This window comes from Trichomonas vaginalis, assembly GCF_026262505.1.
Source record: "Trichomonas vaginalis G3 chromosome Unknown ctg_170, whole genome shotgun sequence".
NCBI classification, from domain to species: domain Eukaryota; phylum Parabasalia; order Trichomonadida; family Trichomonadidae; genus Trichomonas; species Trichomonas vaginalis.
In genome coordinates this window covers 1-25,636 of record NW_026529257.1, presented here as the reverse complement: position 1 = coordinate 25,636, position 25,636 = coordinate 1, and the positions used below count along the sequence as shown (strand labels likewise).

Below are 25,636 nucleotides of genomic sequence, written 5' to 3'. Positions count from 1 at the left end.
CACAGGTATTTCAGGAGTTAATAGTAAAGGTTCAGTAGAATATAAATCCTTCTGTTATGAAGTAAATTCAATGTTCATTCCAAACGTTCCTGTCATAGCAACTCATTTAGGTAAATGGGTTCGCATTAGTCCTCATAATTTGAAAGACATGCAATTCAGACTTGTTGACTTTCAAGGAGAGCCTGTAGAACTGAAGGCACCAGTGCGAATGACTGTTGAAGTTGACTTTTTAGAAAATATTAAATGCAACAGCTTACAAGAGAACTCAGAGCTAAAAATATAAAGTATGAATGTTATGTATTAGGTCATGAACTTTGGTTGTTGCTGTTTGATGAAACAAATGAGTTAGTTATGTCAGTCAAGAGAACAGAAAAATATTGTGTTAGTGAAAACTGCACCAAGTCAATAAGATTAGGTTTGCATTATGAAGATGAGTTCGATACTGTTGAAGAAGTTTTGGATAGATATTACAAATTGCTTTAATTTACTAAAACATATTTCAAACAAAGCTTATAGTAAGTAGATAGTTTTGTATACTCGTTCGAATATTTATACTTAAACTCAACTCCTGGAGTACCTGGTGTTTCAATGATGCGGATGTTACCTATTTTCATGAATATTGGAGTTTGACCACAGCATTCGATTTCAGGGTCGAGATAGTCAATGACACATTGCTTTCCTGTTATTCGTGATATAATATTTTCAAGGTCCTCCTTTGTTAGAATTATTTGGTTCTTACTTATAAGATTTGTCAAAAGCTTCTTATCGTCTTTGAGTAAAATTGTTTGGTATAACTGAAGAAGGTAATGGTCTACGTTATCTGAAGGATTTGTTTGAACATTTGTGTAAGGGTTGTCGTTGGCTTCTCTTGAAAGAACTTGGTCCAGTGGTGGATACTCTAACTTAACATCTGATGTAGCGTTAGCGTTTGAAGCTGTGTTTAAATTCACCGACTTAAGATCTGGTTCTTTTTCTTTCAAACACTCCGAACTATAGTTCTTTATGACAATATTGTTTGTCGTTCGTGAGTCAACATTTGATGTTGGTTCAATTGGAACATTAACGGCACCAGCTAAGATGGATTTGCTTCTCATTTCATATAGAATAAAAACCTTTTATATGTATGAAATGAACAATATACTCGACAAGGGTTTGAATGTAAAGCTAACGAATGAAAATATTGTTGAATTCACTGAGACAGGAGCTGTGTATAAAGATGTAGAACTACTGAACAAAAGAGCAAAGGGAAGAAGCAGGAATATGAACAAAGGGTGGAAGCCTATAAAAATTTATGTCAATGATGGCTCAGGAGGTTCAAACATAAAGTATGCAGAAAGTTATAGAGTTTATGCTCTCAAAGGTGAAAAGCCTTCATTTAAGAACAGCTATTCTAACGCATATCCTCAAAAGCTAACGGATGGGGAAGTGGATGATATGAATGACAGCAAAAATATTAACAGAAATGGCGACAGAGATGCATGGAATTTGTTTACCATCAGTCAATTAAGGTTAAATTTAAAACAATGTTGGTCGTTCCCATGGAATATTTTTGACTTTAATGGTATTAGTCATGATATGAATCTCAAGGTATGAACGAGGAGAGATGAGAGACTTATATGCTTCCCAAATTTCTTCAAAAGGTAATGTTATACCTGACTGTTTCCAAATGAGTTCAATATCATAGCGTGAGAAACCTTGAAAGATAACGAAGTCAGTTATGAGACGTTTTATGTTTAAAGCAAGGAAACGCCATGTTTGCATAAGTATTGCTACAGTTAAATGGTAATGTCTGACTTTAGTTATGATGTTAGCTAATGGTGAGTCAGGCTTTGACACTAAACCTTTTCCGGCGAAGTCGTCACAAACGAGCAGAGTGTTTGAAGGATACTTTTTGAAGGGGTATTTTGAAAGTTTTGATAGAATGTAGTTTGTCAGTCGTTTCATATCGTAAACTCCTGAGTACTGACGTAAGTGGTGTTTGTCAATAATTCTTTCCATCTCTTCTGAAGTCTTTTGCATTCCTGACTGTATGAACTCTACAATAGCATAATATTTTCTCTTACGTCGAATGTAACGTTGAAGAAATTCAATGAGTTCGCTATCTGGAACTTTAACGACAGATGCTTGAACTTTACTCATGAATGTTTTCGCTGTTGAATCCATAGAGTCTGAAGTTGCTGATATAATGATTTGGTCATAGTAAGAGTCGTTTCCTAAACGCTCTGTTATGAGTATATGACGAATGAGGTTAAATGTCTTACCTGAACCCATCTTTCCACAATAGAAATACACACCATTTGAACAGAATTCATAATCTTTGCTGAAAGGAAGAATAAGAGAAGAGTTAAGTTTGTCTGTAGTTTCATTCATGTCTTCATCTACGTCATGTATTAAATGCTTCATTTTATCTCCATTAAAAATGCAAGTCAGAAATATTCAGAACATAGCACCGAGTCTAACTGACAAGAGTATAAAGATATACTATGAACACGTTATGATGAAACCAACCAAAATTCAAGAAAGTCAGTATACTTATGAATATCCAAGACACTGGGTAGAGTATGTAGGAGGTGAGAAAGCTATTGAAATAAGACAAGTTAGAAGTATTCCAGCAGGAAGGACAATATTATTGAAGAACTTTAATGTTTTGAGATATAATGATGAAACAAAGAAGCAAGATAGTTTCCCTGTTGCTGTGTATGTGAACTTAGATACAGGAGATGACATGAAAGTTTTTAATACAAAGCTTCAAACGGTAGTGAGAGAACAACTGACTGCGAAGGACATCCATTACCTTCAGAAGTTACCATAGCATATAATTTTGAAACAAACTCAATAGATTTTAAAGTCGTCTCTGCAAAGAAGTCAGGTTTTACATTTAATGAAGCAGATGTATATTCGAATGAAAACTTCAAAGCTATTGCATGGTTAGATAATGACGATTGCTTTAAGAAAATATTTAAATTCAGTGACTCAAAGATGTCAATAGATGACCTTCGTGGAATGTTACCATCGACGTTTACAGTTGAAGGCTCAGCAGGATTGCTTACAAGATTGTCAATTGGTGGCGTTTGGTCTCGTGAGAACATTGTTATAAAATCCAGTATAAGTGAATTTGCTGAAGAATCTATATTATGTCTTTCAAACTACATGTATTCGCCACCGAAGCATTATAGTATAACAAACTTTGTCAGTAAGTTTAACATAAGACTTGTCGAACCTTCTTCAATGAAAGATGTTGTGCTACCTAAAGATGGAAAGGATGGACTCATTATTGAGATGATTTTAATTGCATATTAAATGAGCTTGTTCTTAAAGGTCGTTCATGATGAAATAACTGTTGTAGAAGATGTTAGCAATTGTTCAGACATTTTGAAGCGAATAGATGAGATAAGAAAGAAGTTAGATAGACCGCAAAGCGGTGAGGGTGAAGCCCGTGAGAATGTTTATGTTTCATTGACTTTCTCCAGTAACGAGAACTTTTATGAGATAATATTGAAGAGAGATGATTTTAATATGGGTAAATGGTAGCTTGGGCAGCTTTAGGCGCAATGGGAACAAAAGCATTAGCATTTGGAGCAAAAGCACTTGGAGCTTATGACGCAGTAAATAAAATGAGTGGAGGAAGGGTTTCAAGACATTAGATGCAAATAAAGGAAAGATTGGAGGCTGGGTTGCAAAGAAGTTAAGATTAAATAAAATAGGGCTCATAAATAAAGCATCCAATTTGGTTGCGACTGAGTCAGAAAATGCTTTAGGAAAGGACGATGAGTTTGCAAAACACGCAAAAGACTTTAATGACCAGATGAAAGGTGAAACAATGCATTTAAATAGAGTCGATGGAACTAAAGAAAATGTTTCTTCTCCACCAGCGGTTTATCCATACGGACCTTATGGAATGTATGGAAACCCTTATGAACGACCATTTGACCCATTGACTGGTGGAAGTAATTGGTATCATTATGGACGAAGAAGAAAGACAGTCAAGTTGGAGACAGACGTGAAGAAAGCAACTAAAAAGAAACCAAGGAAGAGAGTTATAAAGCAATGAATTCAACAGGGTAGAAATGAGGTTAGAAATCGGGTTAGAAATCGGGTTAGATCTCACCACTTCACCTAAATTTATTTTTGTGCTATGTTTTCATACGTGTGAGGGTGGTGATATCATTTATTTTTTATTTTATTTTTTAAAATTATTTTTATTTTATTTGGATGTAATGACAGAACAAAAGCAACTCATACAAATCAAAACATATAACAAACATACATTTAAACATTTATTCTTCCTTCCTGAGCATAACATGTTCTTTCAAATACATCCGAGACCAGTTGACTTTTCATTGACTGTTTATAAAGATAGAAATAGTTATATCATTAAACCATACGATGACGAAGGTAAGTTATGTAAATTGTACGTTAAGAAGTTAGAGAAAGTTTATGGCTTCAAGTATGACTACAATAGGGTTAACACTGATGATGAAGATATTGAGGAAAATTTATGAGAACATTAGTGAAGTTGTTAGTGAGAACGATAGTGAGGTGAAATTGTTGGCGGCTTTGTAAATATTTAAGGTTAAGTTAGTTTTTGCGTTCATGTTGTAAAATATACGTTAACGGTTTTGTAAAGTGTCAAATTCACAAGTATTGGGTAAGGTGGAACGCAGTGCCACCATACCCAAGACTTGTATACTAACTAAAACATCCCAGCAAATAATGTATCTGCTTCTGTCATCAAGAAATGAAATTAAATATTGAAGGTTACCGTTATCGTCCTTCAGAAATTTCAAATCAGTATGCCATAATTGATTAACATATTGAGCAACGTATTCATGTGGATGTTCGTCGATTTTCTGATGCCTGTGAAATGTAAACAAATGTTGTTGATTGAAAATTTTGAAAGCATCGTTGAATGTAAATCTTTCGACTTTTTCGAAATATGATTCTTTGATCCTTTTGTATCCAATGTCATATTGTGCTTTTATTTCCAAAATTTTGTATACATCTTCCTCAAAATTTTTTTTCTTTGGTCTTCCTCTTTCTTTTATTGGATAGCCGAGTAGTACGAAAATTTTTTCAAACGTTCTTTTCCTATTGAAAGTGTTTTTGCCGTATCTTCGAGAGTTACATTTGGATTATTAATGTATTCTTGATATTTTTCTTCAATTACGTTGAGAACCTGATCGGCGGGAACGGTTGGGAGTTGAAAAGTTTTAAGATCTTCTGGGTTTTCGAGACGAACCAAGATGTCTTCCATTTTTTAATTTGTAAATTTTTCAATTTTTCAAAAGATAATTTAAAAATACTAGTTATTTGATAAAATTTGTTTATTTTAAATAAAACAATTTTTTTTGAAAAAATTATATTAATGATTTGAAGGCAAAAGCCAAAAACTTAATAGATAAAACCTCTTTCTATATAGATCAACTTCTATTATTAAATTTATAAAAATGGAGAGATTTTGCAAATTATTTTCTAATATATTATATTTATAATCATTTTATTTATCCCATTAATAATTGTGAACCCAGAACATCTTCCCTTCAAAGTGCCAAGCATCAACACACATTCTCACTCACAAATTTTTAAAACTCATTGCCAAAAATCTAAAAAACTCACAATTTTTTTTAAATTGATAACCCTCAAACCGTTTCCAATCAATAATTTGAGAGTCTATATGATAATGTAAAAGTTAAAACATTCAAGTATTTAAGTATTTCTTTAAAATATTAAGTTTTTTATTTTTCCAATAAAATTCTAATATCAAATATTTTTATTTAACGATTAATTTTATTTATATTTTTATAGTTTTTTTTAAGAAAAAATATTGTTAGGGTTTTATGGATTTTCAATTAATATACAAGATAATTCATGAATGTATATATTTCCAAGTTTTTAAGGATGCAACACTTTACATTTGTAAACTGTCAAAAATGAAGTCACGCTATTTTTCATGCATTACGATCAATCAACAGATCTAAACAACTTGAATCGATTGTTTGTGAACGCGATTCAACAATTTCAACATTACGTGATCAACTATCGAAAAGCGAAAATAAATGTCAATCTATCACAGATGCATTACAACATGCACAAGAACAATTAGAAACATCACGTGTATATGACAAAGAAATTGAAACACTTCGTTCACAGCATAATTCATTATTGAAACGAGCCGAAGAAGCAGAACAATGTTTGAGACGATATGAAGAAGAACTTCAATATAAGAAAGAAGAATATACACAATCTATGATTAAACAAAGTTCCACTATTGAAGAATTACAAAATCAACTTATTTCAAGTCATCGCGATTTTGATCTTGCTATTGAACGTCAAAAGAAGTCAGCATCAGAAGCAGAAGAAGCACGAATATTTGCCGAAGACCTTGAACGATCATTCAATAATTTACAACGCACAGTTCTTCGAATTCAAGACAAAATTTCTTCACACAATTCACCAAATCCATATCCATCCAAAAGAGTTTCATTCCCTTGAACATCACTATCATTATCAACATATTCTAATTCTGATTCCAATCCTCAAGAAAATTAATTATTATTTTGTTATTTGTTTGTTTGTTTTGATAATTATTATGTAAAATGTTACGTAATATTTTTGAAATGTTTTCAAAACAAGCTGACTTTTGATTCAATGTTATTTGTCATCTTTAGTTAATTTTGTGATTTATGAACAATTTCTGTCTTTCATAGTGGAGAATAGGTGCATTTACGCCCCTATCACATGACCTTCAATTCATATGTTTAAGGTTGATTTTCAAAGAGTATTCACGCCAATTGTCAAAAATTTGAATTAAAGTCATATGGGCGTAAGTGCAGTCTTATGAAAATAAGAAAAAAATCTGAATTCCATTCTTATTTTATTGAAAGCAAAAGTTCAAAGAACGGCGTTGAAATATGAATAATATACTTTCCTTCTTTATATTTGACTTTCTGTTTGATAATTGTTTCTTGATGTTGAAGATTGAAAGGAATTAAACAATTAGTAGTTGAAAAATATGAAAATAAATGATAAGATGTAATGGAATCAATATTGAATTTATCTGTGAGAGAATTATAAGTATATGTTAAATTATCAATATGACAATTTTCTATTCGTAATGAATTAGCATTATTATAAATCAATGGTCCATTTCCAAAATTTCCAAAAATTGAACAATTAGAAATAGTCATTTTTTCTGTACAACAAATGATACCATAACTTGTACTTGATTGTGAATTATTTAGAATATTACTATTAATAAGATAATATGTTGGATATCCACTACTATAATGCATAAGAACCCAATAATCGCAATGATTTTGACAAATTGAACAAAAATTGACTTTTCCAATTGAATTTCCTGGATATATACCATATGCAGCCCCTTTTGCTTTGGCAGTGTTATTACTAATATTTGAATAACTAATATTAGTAATACTATAAAAACAATAAATAGTTTCTAATCCTTCTTCTTTTTTTCCGCATGATGAAACACAACTTTTAAGAAAATAATTAAAATTTCCATAGGATAAAGATGAATATGAATGTTTTCCATAATTTGATGCTTGTGAATATAATGAACAACATCGTTGTTGAATAACTGAATTATGACCTTTCACGTAAACAGAACCTCCAAAGTCACTCCTTTTGCAGTCATTGAATGAACATTCGGAATGTAATAATTTGATATCATCCGTTGTAATTGAAATAGCACCTTCTTCAAGATCATGAAAAAAACTAAGTAAAACAAAACATTCGGAATTAGTAACAGAAATTGAACAATTAATACATGTTGTTGGATTTGTTTTGTTATTTTCACCATATAATTCATACCAGATGTTTTTTGGAATATTTTCAAAATGATGATAGTGATAATCTCTCCGAAGAGAGAAAATCACTGAAACGTGACATTAAAATTTATAAATTTAGTTTTTTGGTTCATATTCATCCGAAATAGAAGGAATACATTGATGCACCAGTATGTCAAAGCAACTAGTTCAATTAAATTTGCAATATTCATGCCAATTCTTCAGCAAATATTTTCGAGTTTCTAAAGATTAAATTGCTGGAATTTTGATCCAAATATTTAATTAATTTTCTAGAAAATGCATCGAAAATATATAATTATAGCATAATTATTAAAGAAAACAGTATACTTAATTGCAAAATTAAATAAACATTTCAAAAACGGTATTATTTGATCTAATAATAATATAAAATCAATTTGTTTGTATTATTTTGATGATAAATGGGAACTCGCATACAGAAGATATTTATTCAAATTGCATCAAGAATTATATTTATATATGTAAATAAATAGATCTAAACTACTCACAAAATCTAGATTGAGAGGCGGTCAATGACTTTTGAGGGAAAATTAACGCATGGAATTTAATATTATTTAGGTTGATATTCTTGCTTATTATTTCAGAAAAAAATCTTAAAAATTTCAATATGAAAAAAAGGTGACCAAACTATTTTTTGAAAGTCCGCCATAACTTTAATGGTACTATTTCAGCGTGTACAATGAATACAAAAATTCTAAGAGTGCCACATAAAATAGTACTTTAGACTTGAGTTAATGCTACCAAGCAAATGTTAAAAAGATGACTTTAGTGTTTTGATAATCAAAGATTAAAATCATTATTGTCTAAATCAATAATCATAACGACAGAAGTTAATGTTTTTTCATCAGTGCTTTAAATCCACTTTTAAAAGTATACCTCAAAAATTAAAATATCAAAAAAAATTGGCCGATAGGTTTGGCTTTAATTTTTGTCTGCTTTTATGATTTGATATGGATGTTATAATTTTAAAAGTTGAGCCAAATTCACCAATAGATTTTTGAGATTTGCAAATACTCAATAATTTTCAGCGTGTTATCTTTTATTAAAAGAACTATTTGGTTTCAGTATCATATAAATTGATATTTACTTTCTATTTGAACCTTCATTTAGCTAATGATTTAGGAGTAGGTGACAAAAGTGCATACTCTTAAATTAACCTTAAATGTTGATTTTTCGATATTTTCGGTATTAACCTTATTGTAAATTTTTCCGGTGATAAATTTATCACACTGAGGTTATTTTTCCGGTGAGATTTTTAACCTTGATTTAATGAAATTAATATATATAAATTTTATTATTTTTAATTTCGAATGAGTATAATAAAATATTTTTTATGTGTTTTTGTTTTTGATGTGATTTGAATTTTGTTAACTCTTTTCAAAATCACTTCATTTTTATGATTTCGGTGGACTTAGAGGAGCTTATTGCTTTTGGTATTAAACAGGAAGTCAAGGGCGGTGTCCCATACAGAAGAAGAACGGGATCTCCAAAGCAATATGTCACTTATTCATGTTCGTATCCCCTATGCAAGGCAAAATTTAGGGTTGAAGAACAAAATGGAGTGTTTACTATAAGCAAAGTTAATGAAGAACATTGCCATCATATAGGAGTTGAAATGGGTTCACATTACGCGAGTAAATTTTATCAAAAATGGATCGAACTTTATATTAAAAACGGTGGAAAGCAATTTCTTGCTCAAAAAGCATTTTTTGATAAGTTCGGAATTGATACGAATAACAAAGAAACGATGAAACTTTTCGCGCAGTCTACTGATGCTTTAAAGCACAAATTTTATCGCCTTGATGAGATTATTGCACAAAGATTATCAAACGATCCTTACACTTCTTTGGAAGCATTTTTGAATAATTTACAGGAAGAGTGCCCAGATGATCTCGTTCAATTTGATTACAATGGAGATTTTTCCGAGTTTACAATCATATATGCACCTTTTGCTGCAAAAGAATTGGTGCATAGCATTGATAACCCTCTCCACGTCGATTCCACTCATTCTTTAAAGTTAGTATACAATAGTTGGGTATGGTGGCACTGCGTTCCACTTTACCCAATACTTGTGAATTTGACACTTTACAAAACCGTTAACGTATATTTTACAACATGAACGCAAAAACTAATTTAACCTTAAATATTTACAAAGCCGCCAACCACTTCACTAACGAACTCACTAATGTAAAAATAAACGTTCTCACTATCGTTCTCACTAACGACTTCACTAATGTTCTCATAAATTTTCCTCAATATCTTCATCATCAGTGTTAACCCTATTGTAGTCATACTTGAAGCCATAAACTTTCTCTAACTTCTTAACGTACAATTTACATAACTTACCTTCGTCATCATATGGTTTAATGATATAACTATTTCTATCTTTATAAACAGTCAATGAAAAGTCAACTGGTCTCGGATGTATTTGAAAGAACATGTTATGCTCAGGAAGGAAGAATAAATGTTTAAATGTATGTTTGTTATATGTTTTGATTTGTATGAGTTGCTTTTGTTCTGTCATTACATCCAAATAAAATAAAAATAAAATAAAAAATAAACTTAAAAATTAATGATATCACCACCCGCACACGTATGAAAACATAGCACAAAAATAAATTTAGGGTAGAAGGTTAGATCTAACCCGATATCTAACCTCTTTTCTAACCTGTTGAATTCATTGCTTTATAACTCTCTTCCTTTCTCCAACTCTTCTAACTTCTTCCTAAGTTCAGCAATGTTGTCCTCATGAAGTTTAATCTTTCTCAAAATTCCTTCTTTATCTAATGGTTGCTTTATCTTTCTAAACTGAACTCTACCATCCTTCATAGTATGAACGTAAAAACCTTCTGGAATAATTCCTGATTTAATGTATTCTACCAAAAACTTTTGTTTCATTGCTTCAGTGACTTTAGTCGTCATTTCAATCAAATAAAAATGTTCAAATAAAATAAAAATAACGTTATTTTTTCAGTAAGGAAACGCAGGAGTTTTACGATTTATTTGAGGAGTAGGTTCTGGTTTAAATGTTGGAGTCGGTTTAGGAGTTGACTTTTGAACAGGAGTTTGTACTTCCATAGGTTCAGGAGTTATTGAAGGTTTTGCTTGTGAAGGCGTTGGTTTTGGCGAAGGTGTTGGAGTTTGTTTAACTTCAGCTACTTCAGTATTATTTATAACATTTGCTTTATTTCTTTTCAACATCATTACTGCTCCTGCTGTAGCTAGCAAACCTAGTGGGAGACCATATTTTATATAAGGACCTGACCAAATGCTATTTTTGACAGGAGCTGGTGGAACACCTAACCTTGGTGAGACTGTTCTTTGCCATTGTGCAGCTCGTAAGAAATATTCAATAGGTGCTCCATAATCGTTTGGTAAAGTTTGTTTCATAGATGGTGAAGGTTCGCGAGAGCTTGATGAAGAACTCATTTATAAGCTTTAAAAATAAACGTTCATCCTTTATTCCTCACTGTCGTCCGTGGCTAAGTTATAGTCGTCAAGTCTTATTATTGGTATGCCTGACTGTCTTACTTGTATTGCAAAGCAACAATCCCTCATAAATCCAATAAGTGGCTTTGGTACGTTTTCAGTTGCTAGTTCAATAGGTCCTTTAACAGACAATTTGTATGTTATTGGAGCAGTAGATGTTTGACCTTGTTGGAAGCAAAAGTCCACTTCTGTTGGAAAACCACATAAGAAATGTGTGTTGTCATAGCTATCCCATTTATGTTCCACACTACCATCATCCACCAATGACCTCATAACATCTTCATTAAATCCTATCATATCATTGTTTGTATTGCAAGCGTTCGCAACCATTTCATAAAATACAGGTCCATATGATTTTTCAGGTTCTGCAGGCATATTTCCATAAGCTCCCATGGAAAGCTGAAGATATTTAAACTTAGGGTTCTCAAAATTAACATAATAGTTGTCTTTCTTTCTAAATAGTGCCCAAATACTTTTAACATTAATAGGCGTATAAGCTGCTGTAAATGTTGCACTTGAACTATCTGTATTCTTTGAGAATGAACCGTCCATAGGAATCCAATCCATAACTTTAACAGGAAAACATAAAGCCTCGTTTGTATAATGTTCTACAAGTTCTGTATAAATGTTAGGGTCTAAAGAGAATGACTTTGGATGAATGAAACATTCATTAAAATCCATCTTTGTTCGAAATAGTTGCTGGGTTACAGTTGTAATAGTAACTGTTCCACTAGCTTCTATTGCCTTCGTTATCATAGTGAATGGTTCATTCCATGGAACAAATTTATTTGTCGGTGGATTTGAATCTGAAGCAAATGCAACTTTAAGAGTTGGATTGAAAGCAATGATATCATTTACAGATATAGATGTGCATTGTAAGGCGTCGCTACTGAACTTTACTTTAAGCTGAATGTTTCCTGCAAAAGCTGGAATAAATCGAATAGCTTCTAATGGAAGGAATCTTCTAACAGGAATTCTTAAACGAAGCTTAAAATCAAATGATTTTCCTGCTGTAATTGGACCACTAACAATTTGTCCTGTTCTGCATGTTCCCGAATGACTCCATACATCTTCATGTCGAGTCTTTGAGAAAACATCTACTTTCTTTATTTGTTCGGTAGTTTGTGAGTTTGAAGTTATATATGCTTCTTCTCTTGCGTTGTCTTGAGAATATACGATACGACCATTTGCAAGGATTTGATATCCAGCAACTGCATAGAAAGCGTCATCGAAACCAATCCAAAATCCTGGTGGGTTTGTTTTATTGGAACCTGAACCAATTTCTTTATCTGCAATAAATTGACCTTCCATTTTATACGTAATGAATGTATTGTAAAGGTCCAACATATTTTCACCAGGAGGTGAGAGATTGAATGTTACCCATGTGTTATCTTTAGCAGTTCCAGGTTGTGATGGAATCTTTGCGTCAGAATATTTTCTATTAGTGTCACCAATTTGAACTGCATTGTCTATGATATCGAAATATGAGCGAATCTGATGAATATGCTCTGCTGGAGTAAATTCGTTTAGCTGTTCGTTCTGCATGTATTTACTTCAGATAAAAATATCTATTTACTTCATTATTCTCACTCTTCTTCTTGGCATTCGTGGTGGAAGTTGTTTCTTGACATTTTCAATGAACTGTACATTCTCTTTTGTCTCAACTTCTTTCACTGGCGGGTCAGGGTTCTTTGACTCGGTTTGCTTTTCAATGAAATTCACGAACTTTGCAATAAGCTCTTGGTTCGTTATTGAAAGAACATCTGGCTTCTTTTCTTCTTGTTCTATTGACTTTTCAGTTTGAACAGAAGGTTTTATATGGGCTTCGTGGCTTCCCCTTGCCATGCACCTTAATGTTGTCGCTCTCTATTCGCTAATGGAACCTTTCTTTTTCTTACGTATATTTTACCATCTTTACTCTGACTTACATAATAGAAAGGATGTTGTATTCCTCTTGCGTCATTTAATATAATAGACTCTCGCTCTGATTTTGACAAGCTCATTTTACATCGGTTAAAGTTTTAATTTAGTTTTTTATCTGCAGTCAAATGACTCAGACAAGCCCTACGGACAAGACCCAAGGTGTCATAGATGTTGAAGCATTGAAGAAAGAAATTCGCGAGCAAATTTTATCCGAACTGAAGGAACAAAAACAAGAACAAAAGCCAGAGAGACCAAAGAGAAAACTTAGTGAAAAACAACTAGCTGCATTAGCTGCTGGAAGACAGAAGAACCCACGTTTGCTGGCGAAAGCTAGAAGAAGCTGAAGCAAAAGCTAAAGAAGCTGAAGCAAAGAAAGAGTAAATGGTTTATTTTTATCCGAATTAAATGTATAGACAAATACCTTTATCTGTTGCGTTCAGTAGTGAAAACCCTGACGTCAAAATAAAGGGGAACAGAGTAACGTTTAAGTTTCCAACAGACTGGATTGTGAACATAAATGAAGAGAAGTACATTGGCATAACATCTATGTATATAACACGTGCTTTCAGAAAGGTTGACTTTATACTTCAAGTCGAGATAGAAAATGACGAACAGTCTTTAAGCGCCCAAAACATTCACATATACAAATACTTTAAAGACGATACAACATTGCAACAATGTATGATTTCATTTAATGAGATGTTCGAGAAAAAGTTCAACATTGAAGTACAAACTTTACAGCCTTTACGTGAGTTTCTTGCACAACTGAAAGAAGAAGGTAGTCAGCCACAACTTATAGACTTTCATTATGAATTTAATGAAAATGAAGATGGAACTCATGACTGTCAATTCATTGTATTCTCACCATTCAATGAAGTCGCTAAAAAGAAAGAAAATCCATTACGTATAAGATTTCAAATCTCCGAACCAAGTGATGATTTTAAGAATGTTTTCAATTATGATGCAATGCTTCCGAGGAAAAATGAATTTTCAAAGATTGTAACACTGGCATTTGGGATAGAAAGCAAGCAATACTTTACTCTAATATAGCCAAAGGCGTTGAAAATGAGTTCATTGGTCATACAAGAACTTCACCACTTCCTAACCCTAAATACTATAAATTAACTGGCTTCAATCGTGAGTTTTGGATAGACATGTACTCCACTCATGACCATAAATGTCCAGTGTTCTTGCCTCCAGATGGGAAGGACTGTCTCTACATTGAAGCACAACTCTTAAACTCTACCATCGCAGTATTGTAAAATCTACGCTAGCTTTATTTTTATCACGAATGACCTCATTGCTGACAAAAATAAATGACCTCAGAACTTCAACTTACGAATAAAGCTTGTTTTAGTCGTTATTGAAAAGTTGAACTTTTCAGCAAAGCAAGGTTGACATGACTTACATAAGTCGAATGCAATCTCTTGACCATCATGAAGTGCTTTGTAAAGTTTCATTAAACTGAACTCAGAGTCTTTGTCATATGTTCCAACAGGTATGTGAATGTTCTTATCTTCATTGTAATAGCATTGTATAGCTTCAGGAAACATTTCATTAGCGGTTAAAGCAATAACATCTTGCTTCACGCCTTTCATTCTGCAGTGAAATGCAACTTCATTTAAATCGTTAGTGAGTAAGTCTATGTAGGTCTTCTTTCCACAAAATATTGACTTGTATGCTAAACTTTGTTTTCCAGGTGTTATTTCTGCAAAGTCAGAATGGAACTGACCTAATGTTTTACCAATAAGTTCTCTACCGTATCTCTTCTTAAACTCTGCTGCAAGCTTTGGGATGTCTTCATTATATAAGTGCATACTGTCGGTATCCTGGTAAAAGATTTGAAGTCCCATGTCCTCTGCAGTACAGAATACTTCATTCATAATACGTTTTGACATAGACAGAATATTAACACCAAGTGGACAGAAGTTAAAGTGTCTGCAAATGCTTTTCGTTAGCTTGAAAATAGTTTTATCTGAACCATCCAAACCTTCGAACTTCACTATATGGTTGTAATTTCTTATAGCATATCTTATAGCATCTTTGTCATCTACTATGGTTATTTTTGACTCAATAGGAGATAGAATAGTTTTGCCATAAATGCTGTTCAGAATGAGTTTTATAATTTCTTGTAAGGGGTTTTCTTCTTTCTTATACTTTAACCTTAACTCAAACAACTTCTTTACTTCATCTCTTATTCTCATATCTCTGTTTCCATCGTAATAGTATCCTTGCAACACTTCACATTTGACACCTTGATATTTTATGAGGTCTTGTAATGTTATATGGTCAACATACATGAGACAGCAAGTGTTTGAACTTCTTGGAACGTTAAGTTCTGGATTTAGTTCAGGGTCGCAAACTATTAAATGAAAGTGTCTGGGTATACCAATCTCTGTTATCTTAATGAGAACAAAGAAGCCAGACATAAACTTTTCACCAATGGGTTCCTTTTGGTCGTCATCGAATAAATGTCTCATGAGATACTCTGTGCTTAACATTTCTTCCTTCAATACTTTTGGAATACCTTCTAAAGTATAAAGTCTTGCTATAGCTGAAGGATATAATGAAACAGTGTCGAAGTCAGCAATGAGTTTCTTTTTGCTCTTTTGTTTCATGTTATCTGACAACATACATCTTCCACCTTGAATGCATCTCGAAATAAATTCTCTTGGTTTATTTGAGAGGTCATAAAGATTTCCATTCGGGAAGTATACTCTGTTCTCAAACAATTTGTTAGCAATAGAACAAATACTAACGTAGTCATAAACGTTTAAATCAAACTCTTTCAATAAGTCATTGCGGAACTTTACAAAACCTTCTCTTAAAATTCTTACATCTTGTTTGCAGTAAAACGTGCTATATTTTTCTAAGTCGAAGTGGTTTTCATCTATTCTGCAACCTTTGATGGAATCTATGTTCTTCATAAATGTATCTGCATCATGGATAAACTTACATGCTTCAGAAATGACACCAGTTCTGTTGTCATTTGCTAACAAAACACTGCTGTAGTAGTTATATGGAAATACTTCTTTCGGTCCTGTTTGTAAGTTAAACATAGCAGGAAATAGTTTAAGCTTCTTATTTATAACACTGTAAGAGTCTTTTATAATAATTGCCCTTCCTTTATATAAACCAGTTATTTGCATTGTTCGTGAACCTTTAATGATGGGAGTTCCTTTCACTTCTGTCATGTGTCTTAAGATGAAGTTTATGTCATAACTGAGGTTATGGAAATATATTAAACTCTTGTCAGGAAGTCTTTCCAAAAATTCTGTTGCACAGTTTTGACCCCAAATACTTTCACTAACTGAACCATCTTCACTGTCATAACAGATGTTAAAAGCTTTATGAAAGCCATCCGTACTACACTCAAAGTCAGCAAAGAAAACGTGCTCAGGTATGAACTTACATTTAGCTTTATTTACTTCTTTTGACTCTGCTTTCTTCTTCAGTTGTACACAATACTTTGGAGCATATGTCAAATCTTTAAATGGTGCAAGGTTCTGTTTATATAAGTCAGTCGTATATGTGAAAAGTTCTCCATAAGAAATAGGTTCGAAATATTTGCACTCCCACAATGTTTTCATAACATCCCATAGCGGTGTAGTTCTATCCATGCGAACTACATATTTATCTTCTCTCTTTGTATATATATTTTCATCTGTTTTTCAATGTTCATTCCACCACACTCCTTCAAGATTTCTATATAGTTTCGAATGAAATATGTTGTCATTGGAAGTCTTTCATTTAGCATGTAGTGGTCTTCAACAAGAAGTAAGTCAATAGTTCTAACAGTTTCGCATTCTTTTGGTATGTATCTCTTTATTTCATTATGTCTTGAGTCATTGAAGTAACCAATGGTAACATTAAATGCTATACCTGTTGCGTCAGAAATTTGTACTTTACTTTGAGGAAAGTCTCTAACACGAATGACTTCTCTCATGTGGTCAATAGTTTCTTCATTTACTCCAGCCTGAATGCAAGCATAAACGAAACAATTGTCCTCTGTCATAAGTGTTGCAGTTCTTTTGTTCAGTTCATTGAAGATTTGGTAGCGTTCAAGATTTATAGGTAATGTGCAAAGATACTTCCAAACTGCCCGCTTCTCTTCTTATAAAACTTCTTTTCACCATTATCTTTCCAAAAGCTTTCTATAAGTGCTGGTTTCCTGTTTGCTTAAGAGCTTCCAAAATGGCTTTCTGGTCATTTGTCAGTGTGCTTTCATCTCTATATGGTCTCTTTTTGGTTTGCCTTTCTTTACATCTGACATCGTTAAGCCTTCATATTCTGTTAAATCATACATCTTTATTTCAGTAAGATTCTTTATGTTTGTCAAGAAGAAGTCATAGTGCATTTCAACAAATAATACCTGCAGCATTTGCTTCTATCTCTGATATAAAGTTCTCCTTCAAGAGCTGATGTAGTAATGTTCCAATATATTGAGGTTTAACGATAGAACATTCATACTTTCCACCAAGTTTTAACATACCATCCATCTTTGTTGGGAGTTTATTTTAATCTCTCTAAGAGTCTCATGAAAACCTTACCGAAATGTTTTGTAAGTAGTCTCTGTTTGGTTCATCTAAAGCTTCGATGTTAAAGTCAATGAGTCTATTGCCTGACTTCACATTCCTCTTCCTATTTTCTTCATCTTTCTTTAACCATCTCTCACCTTCTTTTGTTTGTCGTCAATGGAACGAATGACATTATTAGCTTTGCGAACTTGTCTATAGCACTTTTAAACATCTCTCTTCTCTGTTGTTTCAGTGTGTCATCTCTCTTTCGTGTTTCACCAACGTTTGCATGGGCTACGCCCGCGCCGTCATGCGGCTTTGTTATGTCAAACATTTCTCTTCTTACTTCATGTGGCAGCTCTTCTTGTTTCACCAACGTTTGCATTTGTTATGTCAAACATCTCTTGACGAACGTCATGTGAAAGAGCTTTACGAGTATGACCAACGTTTGCATTTGTTATGTCAAACATTTCTTTCTTACTTCATGATGGTATTGAACGTCTATGATATAAGTCAATAGCAACGTCATTTAAAGGAAATGCTCTTGCATGGACTTCGTCCTCGCCGCGTTGCGGCTTTATGAACTCATGAATTCTATCATAAGTTATTTCACCATTATAGTCATTGAGGATGTCAGCGAGTGCCTTTTTGTTTGTTGTGTAATGCTTGCAACATCTATATTAGCTTCTGTAAGAAGTTGTTTTATTTCCGAGTGTTCTAACTTAGACAACTTCCGATACATCTTTAGTAGGAAATAAAAAAAATATTTTTTGAAAAAATAAACTTAGAAAACATTATTTCTTTCTATATTTGCCATTCCGAACTTCGAAAGATGTTTTATACCAGCATAGAATTTTTCTCTAGAGCTTGGTCTTATATTGTTTTCATGACAATATTTTCTATATTCTCATATAAAGCCTTTTTCATACATTTCATAAGGACAATCTAACCAGAATAGTGCATATCCAGTTTCGTTATCTAGGTCTCTATATGTTTCTTCTGTTTGTAGAATTTCGCTTTCTTCTATTTGTAGAATTTCGCTTTCTCTATTTAGTTCTATGACTATATATTGTGGCTTAAAAAGATGTGGGCAAGAAGGGTCTGGCGCTATGTAAAAAGTTAATTTTTCTGTCATCTTTTCTATCGGATAAAAAATATTTTTTGAAAAAATTAGATTAGATTTTTTTAAGTTATTTTTCAAAATAATTTAATATTTTTATTTTAATGAAACACATGCAAGATTGCAAGTTCTTTTCATACAATGCTCTCGCTACTGTCATCAAGAATGAGTTCAATAATGCTTCAAATGTTAATGTTATCTTTAACAAGAAGTTTGTGAAAGAATCTAAGTTTGGTCAGTATGTCAGACCATTAGCTATGTCATTGACCGCAAACGTTATACTTCACAAGAGTTAGCAGTAGTTTTGAAACAAAAGGTTTCTTCGTGAATGTCAAAGATACTCATTATACTATTATAAAGAACTCCAACATTGACTTCTTCAGTATTGCTATGAATCTTTCCGAACAGAAAGAATATAAGAAGGGTGAAACAAATGTGAAATATTATTCTTCATCTCTGAAAACAATAACGAACAAAGATGTTATACAAAAGTTCTTACCAAAGGTTGAAGAAGCTTCTATTGACATTGACGAAGGAAGTGAAATGGTTGAAGAAATTGACCCTGACGTCATTTAAGCAAAAATATATTTTTGGTTAGTCTTCATATCGATATTTTACAACAATTCCCCAATGTATAAACTTTTCATACGCTTTTTCATAAGCTTTATATACCTTCAGAAATTTTGCATAATCTTTAGAAGCATTTAGATATTGTTTAAATGCTTTGTATGTCTTCAGAAATTTTGCATAATCTTTTACATGTTGTTCGTTCTCTTCTTCTGTCATGAGTTCCGAATATTCTAAATTCATGTTCTTTCATATGAGATAAAATTTTATAAAAAAATAAAATTAGCTTAGATTTTTTTATTCTTCCTCTTTGAAGTTATCGAAATATTCTGTTATTTTTTCCTTCAGTAATGTTAAGTCTTCTTTGAATGTAAGTATTGTGCAACCTTTGATGTCATAGTGTGTTTGAGGAAGAGTATTTTTGACAATTTCCTTTATTTGCTCATTCGGTGTCATTGAAATCGGTAAGTTTTCACGATAGAACCAGTTTCTGTCAGATTTGTAAATCTTAGCAAGGTCATAAAAGCTTTTGTTGTTTCTTCTGACTAAATGCAACATAACCATATCTTTATCTTCTTCTTTCTCCAACTCTTCAGTATATATCATATACTTATAACTCTTTTCCTTTCCTTTTGGTACTGAACGTGGTATTCTTTTCTGTATGCTTTTGTCTTTGGATTCAATGACTTCATCTTTTGCTTGAAGTTTCTTTTCCATCTCTCCACGTTCTTGTCTATGAATTTCGTCAAGAAGTCTGTAAACATGCCATGCATAACGAGGAGAAGCCCACATTGCAACTGCATTTACTAAAAGTCTATGAACATAATAACCTCTTAAATTTATTGGCAAATTTTTACGATTTTCATGTGTTTTATGCAAGACCGAAAAAAGTCGGTCTAGAGAAATTTCACTCAAAAGTTCTTGTGTGCTTTGGTTTTTGAACCAGTCGTCTGCGTGTTTAGTGTCTGGAGCAAAACATGCTGTCAAAATACTTTGCATTTGGTACATATCGTCTTTGACCGAACGAATGAGACGGAGTTGTTTGTTAAACTGAACCCACTCGTATTCTTCATTTATGGCTTCATGAACGATAGCAGTTGTTGTGTTCTCTGTTGTTGACATATCTGTCCTTACATACAAAATAAAAAAATAAATAAAAATAAAACTAACTTTATTTTTCTGTGTTAAAGAAATGTTAAAAATTCAGGGTTACATATGTGAAAAGAAGTCACGAACAAATGAAGGTCATAAGATTCAGCACATAATTCTGAATTGAATGGTGTGTCATACATGTCAAGCCGTCAAGAATTGAAGGAGATACGAGGCTATAAAGATTTTGGATATTTTCTGACACACACCCTGAGGGAAAAGTGACAAAACACGACGATAGAAAAAAGTGACAAAATTGAGAGAAAGTTGTTTCCCGACCAAAATGCAATCATGTTGAAAAAGTGACATTTGTAAAGTTAGACGATAGGATTTCCTGAAAAAGTGCAAGACTTGTTCTGAATCAGGACAAGATTTGTCTTGAAAAAATACAAGACTTGTTCTGAAAAAATACAAGACTTGTTCTGAATCAGGACAAGATTTGTCTTGAAAAAATACAAGACTTGTTCTGAAAAAATACAAGACTTGTTCTGAAAAAATACAAGACTTGTCTTGAATCAGGACAAAACTTTACAAAATGTAAACTTTACATAACCGTTTCTATCGTACATGATATTTAGTTGACATTGTAAACTATCTTCATGTAAAGTATGGCGGTTTGAAACCGTCGGGAACCTTCACTTTTTTGACGAACTTTCCGCAGCAATTTTTAAAATTTGTGAAAACTCAACGGTTTGACACGTGCCATATGTCATTTTACTCAGAATTTTGTGCTGAATTCCGCAAAAATAATGTTTATGTTAGCATGTTAGATCTAACACGTTTTCTAACCTCTTTTCTAACATAACTATTTACAAGCGTTTTACATGGTATATGTTGCGATGGTTCATGACTTTAAACAGTTTTGTAGCTTCTATTTCTTCTTTTAGTACATCGAATGTTTTAACAATGCCGAAGGTTTCTTTATATTTCTTCTTGACGTCAGATAGAAGGAAATCGTCAGCAGTTGGATAATTTTTGTTCAGAAATGCTAACATGTCCATTTTATCTTCTGCTGGCTTTTCTACTTCTTTCTTTAAATCTGCATAGTCGTTTCTCATTCTTTCTATCTCTTTGACGGAGTAGTTATATTTTCTTATTGCTGCTTTACATTTTGAACATTGCGGGTTCATTTTTGCGTTATACATTGAAATTTGACCTGCTAAAACAACTAAGGCGTCAATTGCTCTCTTCATCTCAAACATAGCGGGTCTTATTTGTTCGTTCCATACTTTGCCTCTTCTATCTTTATCTCTTATTTCCCAAACACATTCAGCAACTAATGAAACAAAGTTATCGTAGGTCTTAAATTCTTCAGATTTATATATGTCAGAAACATTCTTATAAACCATGTCGCAATCTTTGTCCATAACTTTATGGTTGCAATGAAAACCAAGGAATTCATAATTTACTTTACGTATGAACTTCTTTATTTCTACTGAGTCAGTTGTTTTGACTTCAATTTCGTCGAATTCAGGAATAGTTAGTTTTTGTTGTTGGATTTCAGGCAATTTGGGTAAATGGTCAATAATGTCCTGCATTTCATAAAGATACTGTTAATTTGTTTCATCTTTCGCACTACAGTCTAAATTACTTGTTAAAAGTTCTTGCTTTATCTTCTGGATTTTTGTTTCGAAAGTATATGAAGAAGGAATGAAGCTTTTCATCTCTACTAACATAGATGTTGGATTCATGACTAACGAGTTTGGTGCTGTAGTTTGAATTGTTGTTGTGCCGATTGTTGAAATCATATCTTTACATACAAGATAAAAATTTTTCTTAGAAAAAAATTAGCGTTATTTTTCTTTCATAAGGAAATGTCAAAAATTCATGATTTTCGAGAGTTTTAGACCATGTTAGAAAAGTGGTTAGAAAACGTGTTAGATCTAACATTCTAACATAAACATTATTTTTTGGTGTAAATAAATGGTACCATTAATGATATCATGACTGTTCTCATTCATGTCTGATTTACATCTAATGAAAAAGTTTAGAAGAATTTTCTTATTCTTTCTGGCATATTTTTGTCTTTCCAGTACTCCCGCTCTAATGGTCCCAGATGTGTTGGCTTTGACTCTCTCAAGTTCTTAGATGGTATAACATCTTCAACACCTCCTTCATATCTTACTTTATAAGTGTCATCGTTTATGTTGTAGCCAAGTATTTCAATAACCACTCCTCGCTTTGCTTCGTCAATGGTTTCAGCAAGTTTGCCATTACTACTTTCAACTAACTTATGTCGAGGGTAAAATGCTATGGAGTCGTCAGCAGCTTTTATAAGATATCCATTACCTTGTGTAGAGTCTACGATATAATAGTTTCTACTTAACCTTAAACGTTTCTTTGTCAACGGTTTGTCGTCAAGAACTACACGAACTTTTGTACCAGGAATGAGGGTAAATTGTGTTGAATTTCTGATATTTTGTGTTTGGCTTCGTTTCTTTTGTATATACTTTTCTTCTTGTTGTTGTGTCATTGAATTTGGTGTATGTCCTGTTGTAGAATGTGTTGAGGAATTATATACTTCGAGAAAATGTTTCATTGTTTCTTCGGTAAAGTCTCGCTCTTGATTTAAATCTCTGAGCGTTCTTATGAAGCGGTTTATGATGCCGAGTATGTTATGGTTATGGTCTTCAGTAGTGTAGTGAGTTATGTTATGCTTAATGAGAAATTCTGTGATTTCATTGCTGAGGTATGCACTGTCTTGGTCTGATGTTAAAGTACTTGGGTTATGTTCTGCTACAAACTTTTGTAAAACTCTTAACACTTCACGAGTTCCTTTATTTTTCATTGGATATGCATATGCTTTACGAGTGTTAACATTTATGAAGATGAGGAATGGTTTATGTCCTCCTTTTCTGCTTTGAATGAGAGTGTCAAATTGGTATGCGTCAGGAGTGTTGGAGTAAATTGGTAAAAAGTAGTCGTAAGGGTTTATTTTTGTTTGATGTACAACATTTTTGTCAAAGAACCTTTTCACTTCAGCTCTGTTAGTAAATCCCCAACTCTTTGCAGCTTCATTGAATTTCTTAAATGACCTCCATGGATGTTGTTCGAATACTTCTTTCAAGCTCATTTATGTAAAGTTAAAGATTTTAACCAACTCGTATCCAAGCGTGCATTGTTATATAAGGAGGCATATAATCTTTTCCATTACCTGCTGGGTCTGTAATACCAGCTACAACATGTGTATGATTTCCTGCAGTTCCACAGAAAATACCTGTGCTAACATCTTTGGGGTCAGTTGTGATATCATATCTATGCATTCCCTGTCTATCCGAACCCGCTGCAAGATTTGTATAACCTCTTTTTGTTATTGAATGTGAATGGTTTCCTTCCACAGATGTTCTTCCACTGAACCTATGCATATGTGAAGGAAGGTTTTCAATACCTATTTTCTTTGAACCTCCCATCTTCATTGACTGAGTATTAGTGTAGAATGGAAAACTGTCAACTATTTCATACCATCTACCACCAAATAAAGTGTTTGGATTTATTGGATTCATAGACGTATAAACAGCTCCTATAGGATATATTAAATCATATATGCTCATAACTCTATAAACATATTCTAAAGAACTTATGTCATTAAATACCATTTGGAATGTATCTCCCGGATGAAATGTTGCATTTGTTCCACTTTTATAATGTAATGTTAGTTCAATAGAATTATCCAAGAAAAATTCAAAAGTATCTGGTTGAAGACCTCTAACAAATTCAAATGGAGTTGCTGGTTCACCATTTATAATTTCTGTTGTAAATGTCATTGTATCTGGTTTCGAAAATTTCTTTGTTAGTTCTTCATCACATAAGTTTTGTCTGCTTTCTTATCTAACATTGTTGGTAGTTCATATGCTTCAAAGTTTCTGGCATGACTTTCAATGTTCCTGCAACTCTTATCTAAACTGTTAAGAGTATCTTTTACGCTTGTACTTGGATTTTCTAATGGTGCACTTGAACCAAGGTCAAAGTTCAATATTATGTCGTCTGCTCTAACAGTAGTGAAGGATTTATGTGTATGGTTCTTGTCAGCTTTACTGTCTAATGTAGCTTGAAGTTCATTTATATCGGAGATGTTGTGTTTATGAGATTTCAAAACTTTGTTCGTTGCTTCGAGTTCAACTTTGTCAGCTTTACTTTTAATAGCATCTTCAAACGTTATTTTTGCCTTAACTCTTAACATAAATCTTGGTTCAACTAATACACCGTTAACATTGAAAGTAGAGGCATAAATTTCACCGGTATAACCAAATGCTTCTGGTGCTTTAGCTACATCATACTGTACAGTACAGCTTATGTCATAACCTTTAGCACGAATGTATTTATATCTTCTTTCATTAACATTTTTTGTCTTCGCTTCATCACTTCGTGTTAAATATCCATGGTAGTCCGTTATAATCTGTTCGTCTGAAGTTATATAATGAACATGGTTCTTGTCCGCTTTACTATTTAATGTAGCTTGAAGTTCATTTATATCGGAGATGTTGTGTTTATGAGATTTCAAAACTTTGTTCATTGCGTCAAGTTCATTTTTGTCCGCTTTACTATTTAATGTAGCTTGAAGTTCATTTATATCGGAGATATTGTGTTTATGTTCTTTATCTGCTTTTTCGGCTAATTTCTCTTCTATCTCATTTATTTCAAGTTCATGCCTACCACCACCTCCCGAAGAAGTATTTTTCTTCAGCTCTTGAAGAACGTCCACTTCGCCATCTTTGGTGTCAATAATGAGACTTTGAGTTAAAACCTTTCCTGTCTTAATGGATGTTTGTAAAACTTCTTCTTCACCATGTTCGGGGTCATGGTCGTCATCATATCTTGTGAAATCAGAGATGTTGTCATACATTAAGCATATCTGTCTCAAAAGTTCTGCTATTTGAAACTGGAACGAAAGATATACAGAACTTTCATCATCTCCTAAAGTCAAGTCTGCTTTCTTAAGTATTTCTTGAATGTATGCAATGAGAACAGAGTACCTTGGAAAATATTCGAACAATATTTCATTAGCTGTTGGTTTTGGTGGTTCTTTT

General features: G+C 32.7%; 11 protein-coding genes and 7 pseudogenes across 18 annotated transcripts, besides 6 other annotated features; 5 read left to right on the top strand and 13 right to left on the bottom strand.

The window, feature by feature from the left end:
- Window positions 1–4,695: part of a mobile genetic element that runs on past the window's edge.
- On the top strand, window positions 71–283 carry TVAGG3_1085270 (uncharacterized protein; the record flags this gene model as incomplete). The annotated part of the gene is made up of 1 exon (XM_051256824.1): window positions 71–283. One exon carries the CDS (start codon window positions 71–73, stop codon window positions 281–283), a length of 213 nt encoding a protein of 70 aa, XP_051075927.1.
- Window positions 480–1,094, bottom strand: TVAGG3_1085260 (uncharacterized protein; the record flags this gene model as incomplete). The annotated part of the gene is made up of 1 exon (XM_051256823.1): window positions 480–1,094. One exon carries the CDS (start codon window positions 1,092–1,094, stop codon window positions 480–482), a length of 615 nt encoding a protein of 204 aa, XP_051075926.1.
- TVAGG3_1085250 (protein of unknown function, DUF4106 family) lies at window positions 1,516–2,139 on the bottom strand (the record flags this gene model as incomplete). The annotated part of the gene is made up of 1 exon (XM_051256822.1): window positions 1,516–2,139. One exon carries the CDS (start codon window positions 2,137–2,139, stop codon window positions 1,516–1,518), a length of 624 nt encoding a protein of 207 aa, XP_051075925.1.
- TVAGG3_1085240 (uncharacterized protein) lies at window positions 2,533–2,727 on the bottom strand (the record flags this gene model as incomplete). Its single annotated transcript, XM_051256821.1, has 1 exon — window positions 2,533–2,727. The coding sequence occupies one exon, from the start codon at window positions 2,725–2,727 to the stop codon at window positions 2,533–2,535; it is 195 nt and encodes a 64-aa protein (XP_051075924.1).
- Window positions 2,980–3,300, top strand: TVAGG3_1085230 (uncharacterized protein; the record flags this gene model as incomplete). Its single annotated transcript, XM_051256820.1, has 1 exon — window positions 2,980–3,300. The coding sequence occupies one exon, from the start codon at window positions 2,980–2,982 to the stop codon at window positions 3,298–3,300; it is 321 nt and encodes a 106-aa protein (XP_051075923.1).
- Window positions 4,030–4,695: a terminal%2Cinverted (terminal inverted repeat of Maverick-1C transposon ID:TVAGG3_1085220).
- A 346-nt stretch (window positions 4,696–5,041) lies between these two features.
- On the bottom strand, window positions 5,042–5,254 carry TVAGG3_1085210 (uncharacterized protein; the record flags this gene model as incomplete). The annotated part of the gene is made up of 1 exon (XM_051256819.1): window positions 5,042–5,254. One exon carries the CDS (start codon window positions 5,252–5,254, stop codon window positions 5,042–5,044), a length of 213 nt encoding a protein of 70 aa, XP_051075922.1.
- A 56-nt stretch (window positions 5,255–5,310) lies between these two features.
- Window positions 5,311–5,363: a mobile genetic element.
- An 883-nt stretch (window positions 5,364–6,246) lies between these two features.
- TVAGG3_1085190 (uncharacterized protein) lies at window positions 6,247–6,492 on the top strand (the record flags this gene model as incomplete). The annotated part of the gene is made up of 1 exon (XM_001296831.1): window positions 6,247–6,492. One exon carries the CDS (start codon window positions 6,247–6,249, stop codon window positions 6,490–6,492), a length of 246 nt encoding a protein of 81 aa, XP_001296832.1.
- A 224-nt stretch (window positions 6,493–6,716) lies between these two features.
- Window positions 6,717–6,838: a mobile genetic element.
- Window positions 6,839–8,966: 2,128 nt separating this feature from the next.
- Window positions 8,967–9,859: a mobile genetic element.
- Window positions 9,860–10,358: 499 nt separating this feature from the next.
- Window positions 10,359–25,308: a mobile genetic element.
- Window positions 10,818–11,273, bottom strand: TVAGG3_1085160 (annotated as a pseudogene). The gene has a single exon. A coding segment is annotated over exon 1 (456 nt).
- TVAGG3_1085150 lies at window positions 11,814–12,878 on the bottom strand (annotated as a pseudogene). Its single transcript has one exon. A coding segment is annotated over exon 1 (1,065 nt).
- TVAGG3_1085140 lies at window positions 13,662–14,248 on the top strand (annotated as a pseudogene). The gene has a single exon. A coding segment is annotated over exon 1 (587 nt).
- Window positions 14,579–15,139, bottom strand: TVAGG3_1085130 (organellar and viral DNA polymerase type B; the record flags this gene model as incomplete). Its single annotated transcript, XM_051256818.1, has 1 exon — window positions 14,579–15,139. The coding sequence occupies one exon, from the start codon at window positions 15,137–15,139 to the stop codon at window positions 14,579–14,581; it is 561 nt and encodes a 186-aa protein (XP_051075921.1).
- TVAGG3_1085120 lies at window positions 15,577–16,450 on the bottom strand (annotated as a pseudogene). The gene has a single exon. A coding segment is annotated over exon 1 (874 nt).
- On the bottom strand, window positions 17,521–18,515 carry TVAGG3_1085110 (annotated as a pseudogene). Its single transcript has one exon. A coding segment is annotated over exon 1 (995 nt).
- Window positions 18,998–19,469, top strand: TVAGG3_1085100 (annotated as a pseudogene). The gene has a single exon. A coding segment is annotated over exon 1 (472 nt).
- Window positions 21,419–21,976, bottom strand: TVAGG3_1085090 (organellar and viral DNA polymerase type B; the record flags this gene model as incomplete). Its single annotated transcript, XM_001280516.2, has 1 exon — window positions 21,419–21,976. The coding sequence occupies one exon, from the start codon at window positions 21,974–21,976 to the stop codon at window positions 21,419–21,421; it is 558 nt and encodes a 185-aa protein (XP_001280517.2).
- TVAGG3_1085080 (integrase core domain containing protein family) lies at window positions 22,597–23,682 on the bottom strand (the record flags this gene model as incomplete). Its single annotated transcript, XM_051256817.1, has 1 exon — window positions 22,597–23,682. The coding sequence occupies one exon, from the start codon at window positions 23,680–23,682 to the stop codon at window positions 22,597–22,599; it is 1,086 nt and encodes a 361-aa protein (XP_051075920.1).
- On the bottom strand, window positions 23,702–24,112 carry TVAGG3_1085070 (ATP binding; the record flags this gene model as incomplete). Its single annotated transcript, XM_051256816.1, has 1 exon — window positions 23,702–24,112. One exon carries the CDS (start codon window positions 24,110–24,112, stop codon window positions 23,702–23,704), a length of 411 nt encoding a protein of 136 aa, XP_051075919.1.
- Window positions 24,501–25,122, bottom strand: TVAGG3_1085060 (annotated as a pseudogene). Its single transcript has one exon. A coding segment is annotated over exon 1 (622 nt).
- Window positions 25,309–25,636: the final 328 nt, after the last annotated feature.